The 10,074-nt window shown below is 36.1% G+C and overlaps 1 protein-coding gene across 1 annotated transcript; it reads left to right on the top strand.

The window, feature by feature from the left end:
- Positions 1-3,678: 3,678 nt before the first annotated feature.
- On the top strand, positions 3,679-8,955 carry LOC121988360. The gene is made up of 5 exons (XM_042541729.1): positions 3,679-4,201; positions 5,221-5,334; positions 5,612-5,714; positions 8,202-8,388; positions 8,685-8,955. The coding sequence occupies exons 2-5, from the start codon at positions 5,230-5,232 to the stop codon at positions 8,731-8,733; spliced, it is 444 nt and encodes a 147-aa protein (XP_042397663.1). The 5' UTR covers positions 3,679-4,201; positions 5,221-5,229; the 3' UTR covers positions 8,734-8,955.
- The last annotated feature ends 1,119 nt before the right edge of the window (positions 8,956-10,074 follow it).

Raw genomic sequence — 10,074 nt, 5'->3', positions numbered from 1 at the left:
CACACTTGGTAAATGGATTAGAACATAACATATAACTTTAACCTTTTGTTATACATCAAAACCTGAGTTTAATTGTTAGTGCTAACTGCACCAACACTGGGGATAACTTTCCTATATACCTTTTTAATGACTTTTCTAGCCTTCTTGGAAGCTTTAGTCATACTAGTCTCCTCAAAGTCAATTCTAGGGATAACTTTCCTTATAATCTTGGCTCAACTACTAGACTTGGGGTTAGTTTCATAGCTTTATGAAATTCTATGGTATGAGACCATATTTTCCTTGGACTTAAATTTATATCTTAAACCCTTCTTTTCCATAAATGGCTCTTGTCTTCCTAACCTTAAATTTTGTTTCTGAGACCCTTTGATATTATTTGTCATTTTTTTTAGGGTCTCCTTTAATTTTTCAAGTCTTGACCTCAATATTTGATTTTCAAACATTAAGTTCTCAAACTTTGATTTTTCATTTTTCTTTTGGACATTTCTTTTTCTATACATTAGTCTAACTTCCTTATGGTTCTTGCTTCCCAATTAATCAAAAAATCATAGATTGATCTTGGAACCACTTTCGAATATTTCAACAGCTTCAATAAGTCATATCTCATTCCTTTTACTCATCTTATACCCATTTCATCAGGACATGGTCTATGTGTCAGCCCCCTCTTGGCTAACTACATCACATCTAATCTAAATAATACTTTCTCGTCTTGTGGATTCAAATTACTCCGATATGTGTCTAAGAGTTTTGTACTCTTAACATGTAATGCTTTAGCCAAAGACTTTGAATAATAATCCTGACGAGTGACCAAAGGTTATACATCTCCTCGCAAAGAGCGGTAAATCCTTTGTGGGCTATCCAAACACCTTCAGGCACTTCGACTTATGCCCAATCATCCCGAGTCCACATCTCCAAGGAGATGCTTGCTTAAGATGCCAAAGTATAAGCCTCTATGACCAAGGTAACTTGAATACCTCAAGTTGAAGGAAACTTGCACTCGAGCTGTAGTAAGAGCTTCATTGACATACCCATATATGTAGAGAACCATATGAAGTCTTACAGCAGGTCATTCTAATGAATTAGTTACCGTAACTAGCATCCACATTTAACTCTTGACATCCCAATGTCTCCAGTTAGTGAGAAACAGTTGCTTGGTTAGACCAAGGAGTATAACCCCTGCTAGTCTATCATAATCAATAATATTCAAACTCATCAATTCATCGACTAGGGAGTATTCCAATACATTCATAATTATACAAGTAGAGATACTCACAAGTTGTGGTCCAATCATAAGTTCTCTCCTGCTATGAATCTTATCATGGAAATTCAGTACGTGAGTTTAAGATCCAATCATACACATAAAGAATGTGCACTCAAATAGTAAATTTTTATTTATCCAATAAATAGAATAATCCATAAGGCGATTATGTTAGGACACCTCTCAAAAACTAACATGGACATTGCATCCAAATTCATGTTGTGGATCCATTTTGAAGTTGAACTCCTTCAATGATGAGTCCTTTTACTTATTGATATTTAGGGCTTCACTTTCAACTTCTTCTTCCTCTTGCTCTTTGCTCCCTCCATCGATTAGTCCAAAGAAGAGTAGTCATGCTATGATACCACTTGTTAAGACATGTATGTGCTATAGGGGGGATTAATAGCTCGCTTCACTTCTTTGAACTTAAATGACAGCAGAAAACTCGAAGCAAAAATCTCAATCGCTAACACCTTCAATTTTACATGGTATCCACCTCTTTGAGGTGATTAATCTAAGGGTTCATTCCTCAAACACTCACAGCTCCACTATGAATGCCTCATTCATGGAAACTTTTCGAAGGTGGAGAAGTCTCGTACAAGCTGTTCTTACAAGAACACAACAAGAAAACAAGAACGCAAAGACAAACACAATTGAAAATGACTTTACAACAGTGAACCTTGCTTTGCTTGCTCTTTTCTTGCTTTGGATTACCTCTTGATCATAGGAAATGCAATAGCACTTTACACCAAAACTCCCAAGAAACAGCTGCTCGAAAACATCTCGAAACCTCCTTTTCTAGGGTTTCTCTCGGGCTGGAAAATGTCTCTCAATCGATTGGTGTTACCCCTAATCTATTGCCACATAGGATCTGACTATTCAAAGTTGTAGAACGACTCTTTTTTATCTGACTAATTGATTAGTGAGTTATACTAATCGATTGAGTGAATTGATTCTGAAGGCTCCTACTTTCGCAAGAAAATACTCGCAATCGATTATCCAAATCGATTAACTATGCTGAATAGATTTCCCTAATCGATTCAGTACCTTTCTATTTCCTCATAAAAATTGTTCAATCAATTGTCCTAATCGATTGGTGATACCAAAATCAATTACCCTAATTGATTATGGCTCCTTATGTTCTCTAGCAAAAAGTCTCTCAATCGATTAGACAATCATCCTAAACGATTAGAACAACTTCTCTTCGCTTGCGAGAAACCTTCAATCTATTACACCAATCAATTGAACCTTGCTTAATCGATTGTTTTAATTAATTTGAGCAACAAACCTGAAATTCTAGGTTTAGGGTTTGCCAATCAATTACTAATCGATTGTTAATCCTAATTTTAGTCTTTCAATTACTAAAATTATGCCTTACATGATATTCAATTGACCTCAACCTACTAGGACTTCCTCTGCCCAATATCCAATTAACGGTGACCTGTTAGAACCTCCAGTTAAAACTTTCTGTTGCCTAACCTCCAGTCAGAACTTTTCGTTGTCTAACCTCCAATTAGGGCTCTTTCCCTTATCTACATAACCTCAGTTAGGACTTTTTATTGTCTAACCTCTATTTAGGACTGTCTCAGTCAAGTATCCGATCATTCCTTGACCTATTTGAAATTTCTCTCACACATTATTAAACATCGAAACTCAAACTCAAGCCAATCCGAACTTAGTCAACTTAGTCAATCTTAACCCAGGGATGATTGCACTAACATAGTTGATACACAAATTTAATTCACATCTCAATTATTTGTAAATGTCAATTTAACTTGTGAAAAAATAGATGATAGAGAGATATCCAACAGTAAGGAGCTTGATGTACTAGAGTGTAGTGATGAAAACTTATAAACTATTAATGTTAATGATTCACATTATAATAATGATTAAATTTTAGGATTGAGTTTGATGTATCATTTTATTTCCCTAAATAATAATTTTGCTATTCTCTCGTATGTTTAAAACACTTTCTAATGCATAATTACAAGTAGGATATATTTTAAATGGTATTGTAATTTCCCTACATTTATAAACTTATTTTCACAATTTTTGTATTGATTTGTAGGGAGACATGAATAGCCATGAGACTTAAGTTGAGTCGAACCATATAAAATCAAGATGGGGGCTCAATGGCTCAAAATAAGAGGAAAGTAAACTGAATTAATCTCATCCATTGATGTGAAGATGGAGCAATCTGAACTCTCTATTCAGATCTAGTCATCTCAGAGCTCCATTAAAATGTGAGTTAATCTAGACCCTTCTTGTAAAGGAAGGGAACCAACTGTTGGATCTAAATCTGATCAAGCCATCATCGAAATATAATCTCAGCCATTCTTCTAGATCTGTTGTAATTTGGGCTGTTGACAGATTCAATCTGACCCACACATGTACTTGAATCAATGGTTGAGAATGAGGGATTAAGAAGGAGAAAGAAGCCCTAAGGTGGAGGATCATCTCCGCCCCGCAGCATCCTCCCATCGTCATCTCAGCCACCCTGCATCTTCCCACCGCCACCTCCTCCACGCGAGTCCAGCCAAAGCCGTCACCTCCTCCTCGCGAGTCTAGCCACGCCGCCACCTCTGGAGCTCCTCTCCTCTTCGGGTTAGAAGAGGAGGGGCGTCGGCCATCCGCCTGCAGCCTTTCGTCACACATCTTGTCCCATCGCCCCATCTCCATCCAGCCGCTTCGTCGGCCTTCTTCGTCAAAACCATTGCCACTACCAGAGTTGGCTTCATCTCCAGCGGCTTCTCCGTCCAGAACGCAGTCAGCCTCACATAGTCTCCATACTGCCGATCATATTTTCTTCGGGTTAGAAGAAGAGATTCTGCCGCTCTTTTCTTGAAGCAGCAGCCTCATCTCCATCGTCGGCGTAGTCCTCTCATTCCCAGCCATCCACGAAGTTCTCCCCTTTGGGTTAGAAGGGGCGAACTCCTTCCATCACCGGTATCCTTCCATTTCTGATCATTCATACCTCACGGACAGCATATCTTCCTGTGTTTGGTTTGCTTGGGTTGTTAGTTGTCAATTTTCTCTATTGCACTAGTTTATCTTGAATGAGTTGTTTAATCATGATGTGTTCTTCGCTGGTTAGCTTTTACAAGTTAATTTTGCACTTTCATTTGTTAATTGGTTGCTATGTGTCTTGTTGAATTTTAGGTTCATTATACTTGTTAGTTAAAAAGCCTTCATGCAACATTTTCTAGTTTAATTGTTTGTTCTCTGTGTCCATATCATGCAGTAGGTTTCATTTTAATATCTGTTCTTGTTTTAAGGATCTTTTTTATTATTTGCCTATATTTTATTTTTTGTTGGGACAGAGTCTTGTAAGGGTCACTTGTTAATATTTCAAAAATAAATCAACAAACAAATAAATGAAGCTTCTATCAGAACCTTCTAAATTCCATTGAGTCGTTCTACAGCACAGTGAGATGTAAAAGGTAGAACATCTCTCTCATAGGGTATATCATATGTCCCGTAGTATTTAAATGATTTGTGATGGTGATGATCGGTGGAAACTTTTATGGATCTATTGGACAATCTTCACCAGAGATATTATAAAACTTTACTAAATTGAAAATTATAGAATTTCAATTTTAAACTGTCAAGTAGGGAAAAATGGTAATCTCTGATCATCTGATCTGATAATCTCTAACTGTCAAGTAAGGAAAATAATATTTAATTAATTTGGAGATCCCTTATCAATAATATTCTCTTAGACAAAATTCAAACCTCAATTGGCATACTATTGCCCCATAGTATTTTGACTTTTGCCTCTTCTCCTTCCCTGTGCGTAATTAATCAATTTAGTATTTGATATCTTTCCTCTTCCTTTTAGGGTTTAGTGGATTCTTGTGCCCCTACCTACTTTGCAATTTCTTGCTTTCTTACTCTGCTGTCCTTTGGGAAAGCCCTAAGGATGAGATATTCAATCTAATGGTTTCTACTCTTCAATTTTCCTTCAGATTTTTACTATGCTGTCCCCACAAAAAGATAGCGAACCTCGATCAGATGGTGGTGGCGGTGGCGGCGCAGGAGGAGATGCAGAATGGCTTGGTACCCTCTCTGAAATTGAGCTGGTAAGATCTACAAACTTAACTATTTGTGTACCTATTTTCTATAGTTATCAAGTGTTTTTCTTTGAACTTCATCCACTTAATTTTGGTCCTTCACGGTTTTGATGTTTCCCTCCATCAATTGCCCAGCCTGCTTGGTGTTGTCATGTTTGATGCCACCGTTATTTAATTTGAGCATTTATGATTGAATCAATTATTTTGATTTCCTTTTTGTTATTTCTTATTCTGTCAACGTTATTTGTTTTGGAATTAATGTTGATGTTCACTCTTTGTCCGACAGGATTTTCTTATCAGTTTAAAAGAGTTAGTTATTAGGCGAGCAACTACTATTGGCCATAAACATCTGGCTGATAAATTTGATGTGAAGATGCTGAGAGGTTTGGGTAAGTTATATTATTGATGCCTTTCTGTTTATTGTTTTAGATTTCAGACTCTTAACTCTTCACAGTTTTAGGATGCTATTGTAGCATTGATTGAACCATGCTTAGAGTTTTGAAAGGTTAAAACTTTGACGAAGCACAATCCCACACAGAAACAAGATCATTCTGTCTGACACAGAGACATGCAATATGTCTAGTCTAATATAGATATAGTCCAATTTTGAGAAATAACTAGTCTTATGCCTTTGTTTTAGGTAAATTAAATTTGTTTCAAGTTTCTATGATGAATCTATCCTTATAGCTAATTAATTTTATGAAGTACAATGCAATTCAATATTTTTATTTCCTAAATTATGTATTACAGGGCTACCTTTTGCAGCTAATTTTTTGAGAGATGTAACCCATTGAAGGGGAGGTTGGTGGTAACCTTGTTTCTCATTTGATCCTCACTATGCAGTTGTAAGTATAGGCATTGCACAGAGTACAACTCTGTCATGACCAATGCATACTCGCATGTCTCTGCCTATGTCATATATGTAGGATCGATTGCACGTGGGGGAAACTAAGTAAAACGGAAAGCGCAGAAAAGTTGAACACACGAGTATTTACTTGGTTTGGAGCCTTCGACAACTCTTATTCCAAGACATAGGCCCTTTGGTCTTTTTTCGATGGGTAATCCACTAACAATCAAAAATCCAGTACAGATAGAGAAAGTGTAACAACCTATACTTTCTGATGCAATAATAAGTAAAAGCAATATTTAAGTTATACCGACAAAGCAAAGTTAATCTTGAGATGCCTTGTTGTCAGAGATTCCTTTGGCGCTTGAGAAGGGTAGCACTAGCACGAGATGAGCATAGAAAGAATAGTGTGGTTGCTTCTTCAAAAAAGAATGTTGTCTTCATTTCTGGGACATTTAGCCTCAAAAGATGAACTTGGTCTTATCAGATCCATTAAATTCAGGATAAACTTTCCGACTTCGGATCTTACGGATAATTCTATAGAGAAAAATAATTAAATAATTAGGATCTTATCCGTCACTTCGGTTCGGTTTAATTTGGTCCGGTCTTGTCATGTCTGGTTCAATTTACTCTATCCATTTGAGGCGTCTTCAATAACTGGTTTGACACAGTAATCTTTCGGAGGCCATATCTTTTGACTTCGGATTCGGAATCAGGCTCTGTTAGTGGCCACGTGTGTAGGATTCGAAGATCTACATATGTATCTACAACACAGAATTAGAAAAATATATGCATGAACAGTTTATATATATTTGAGTTAGATCCTGTCTTACCAAAACCAGGATCTAGTTTTGGTCTCAACCTAGATTTTCGAAATGGGCCTAAGTTGGACCAGCGTCCAGTGTTCTCATGGGATCTCTCTCCTCTAGTGCTTACCTCCACTTACCATTTGTAGTCTTACTTGACTCTGATCTCTTGACCCACCAGGGCCAGATGCACCATTTGGACTTTAGTCAGTCCCTGACCGAATTTCCTACTAGCTGTCTGGTCCTCTCTAACCCAATTGGACTTCTTGCCAGTCGTCTAGTCCTCCCTGACTCGACTTGACTTCAGCCTGGTGTCCTTTAGATCCATTAAGTTTGTTATCCTACACACTTAGCTTGAGGTTAAATCACAAGTCTAACTTTAATCTTTGTCATACATCAAAATTTGAATTTGATTATTGGTGCAAACTGCACCAACAATATTAACCACGCATTGTTGTCAATGCAAGCCATATTGCTCCATATATGATTGTTGCACCATGCATGGTAACAATGGGGAATTAGATTGGGCTTTGTTAACCTCTTCTTTTGCTTCTATTACTCTAATGTTGGAAGTTCCATCACACTTTTATCAATTGAAAGGAGAGATTGAGCAACGTTAAGTCTAAAGTGCCGCTTGTTGCCCCCGTTCATAATTTGCTTAGGTGGATAATTGATCTGGGTTGAGTTGTCTAAAGTGCTTTTGTTACAGCTCAGCTTGAATGATAGGGTCAACATGTACCACTTTAATGGGTGAACAACCCAACCCTTGGAACATATTACAGTCTCAGGCGGCGAAGAGCCGACACCCAGGTGTCAATCCTCCCCATCGATGTGAACTCTTTGGCAATTTCCTCTGATGATTCTAAAAATTTGTGTTAGTTCACTCTATCTATTAGGAAACCATAGTTATCCCAAATTTGGTTCTGCTGCCACCAAACTCCCTATTTCTCAACTTAGTAAGATTAAGGTAATATTCTGCTGCCACCTCCATTGAACAAACTCGGCTATCTCACTGTTGATATTCGTATGTACTATCGGAGTCATACATTGCATCGCTAGATGTGTGGAGGTGGCTCCTAAGGGCACAGATTGTTAACGGTAGGGGTAAAAGCCTCACTCGAATTGGCTAGCGTTTGGTGGATGAGCATCTGCATCACTATGATTTTTTATAGTATATACTTTAAAAAGTTAGTTATCAGCCTTTCACTGTTTCTTCCTTGCAGGAATTGCAATGCTGGAATATGCCAAAAACCATACCGAAAGTGTTCAATCTCCAAGCTCGAATAAAACATTGGCGTTATTTTACGGACATGGTTCAGCACGTTCGAGTGACCATGAACCTGGGACATCCAATGGAGGTTTGCAAACTCCAAGCAATGCCACTCCAAGGCGAAAGCGCATGTGGGAAGGGTAATTTACCATTATATGCACTAGCATGTTATAAATTTCTGCATCATAGACTGAAAGTACCTAGTATTTCATTAATCTGGCCAGTAAGACTGATTCAAAAGGATTGTTAGAAAACTCAATTATCTGAAATCTCATTTATTTCATGCTAAATGTTCTCTTTGAACATTCACATAGCTTAGTTATTTATTTCATCTACATCTTCTCATGAATATTAGAAACCTTGAGTTGTCGATTACTCTTGAATCTACTTGGTTTGCTTCTTTTACTAATAGTAAATTTCTGACATCCATTTATAGGTTATGTGAGAATGCTGCACCCAGATTCTCGAAAAGAAGGTGCTTGTAGGTAATAAAGGAAGATACAACCCTCACTAGTGAAGTATGAAGGCGCCTATTGTTTATGTGCCCTTTATATGTTGTTCATCAAGTTCTCTTCTCTTTGTTGTTTGTGGGGTTTGGGCACAATTCAATTTATCTATTCATTGAGAATTAAAATGAAACTAAATTTAAGTATTTTGATTTAAAATATCAACTTGAAACTAAATCAAAATTATTGTTTTTTTTGCAATTTGATCCGTAAATTGAACTAAGATTTATATCAAGAATAATGTATGAATTATTATAACTTAAGAGTTTATGTTGATTAGTGAGTATAATAAATGAATAAATAACAAATATGCTGACATTTTAAGAGTAGGCTCAAATCCAATACCTAGCTTGTAAATCAATATTAAATTAATAAATAAAAATGAATTCTTTGGTTTTGATCGTTTTTTCCTATTTGGTCTATGATTTTAAGTTGAAGGTGCTGCCTCAGCCCTCCATGTCACTTCAGCTAGTTCTTGGATAATATTGTGCAAAGCATGTAAATTTGTTTAGTTCCGAAGTCATCCTTCAAATATGTAACTTTGCTCGGTTTAAACCTGAGTGTTAATTAAATTTCCAATTTACCCTTAGTTTTTCAAGAAAAATAAAATAATTCCATAAAAATGCCTTTCAGTAGCAAAATCGTGAAGCCTTAACTCAGTTAACGTCAAATCATGTTTTGGGCAGATTTATGCTATCAAATGATAATATTAAGCCTAAAGTGTTTTTGAAAGTTAACCAAGTCGTTGATGATAACGTTGAAAGTTTTCAAATTCTGTATTTTTTCCTTCTCAAAATATGTGTTTGGGAGTTTTTTATAATTACATTTATAGATAAAAGAAACCATTGGATACGTCTTAAATTTTCTTATGGCTTTCTTTGTGTGATTTTAGTTTATAATAAAACCATAATACTATTTTATGAAGACTAAGTGTTACTATGCTTACTAATTAAGTTAACGTCCGGAAGGCAAAAACAAAAGCACACTTTGAAACGTTGAAAGTGATTAATACTAAAAGTAAAATGTTGGCAAACTAAAATGAAGAGGTAATCATCTATCATTTTCTCCATAAACCTTTTATCCAATCTAAATCAACCACAAAAAAGGTTCCAAATCACTATTTGTACGATATATACGATTAAATATGTATTTTGGATGAAAATAAAAGGACATCCCTTTTATTAGCATCAAAAGAAGTCCCTATTTTAAAAAAAATATCAAAAGAATTTTTCATATCCTAAAACCATCTTTGTTCAATATAGCAATTTTGGTCCAAAGCTATTATATATATATATATATATATATATATCAAAACTATTC

The sequence above is a fragment of the Zingiber officinale genome, chromosome 6B (assembly GCF_018446385.1).
Source record: "Zingiber officinale cultivar Zhangliang chromosome 6B, Zo_v1.1, whole genome shotgun sequence".
Classification (NCBI taxonomy): Eukaryota; Viridiplantae; Streptophyta; class Magnoliopsida; order Zingiberales; family Zingiberaceae; genus Zingiber; species Zingiber officinale.
Note: the sequence above shows the minus strand (reverse complement) of the source record. Positions and strands in the feature narration are given on the sequence as shown.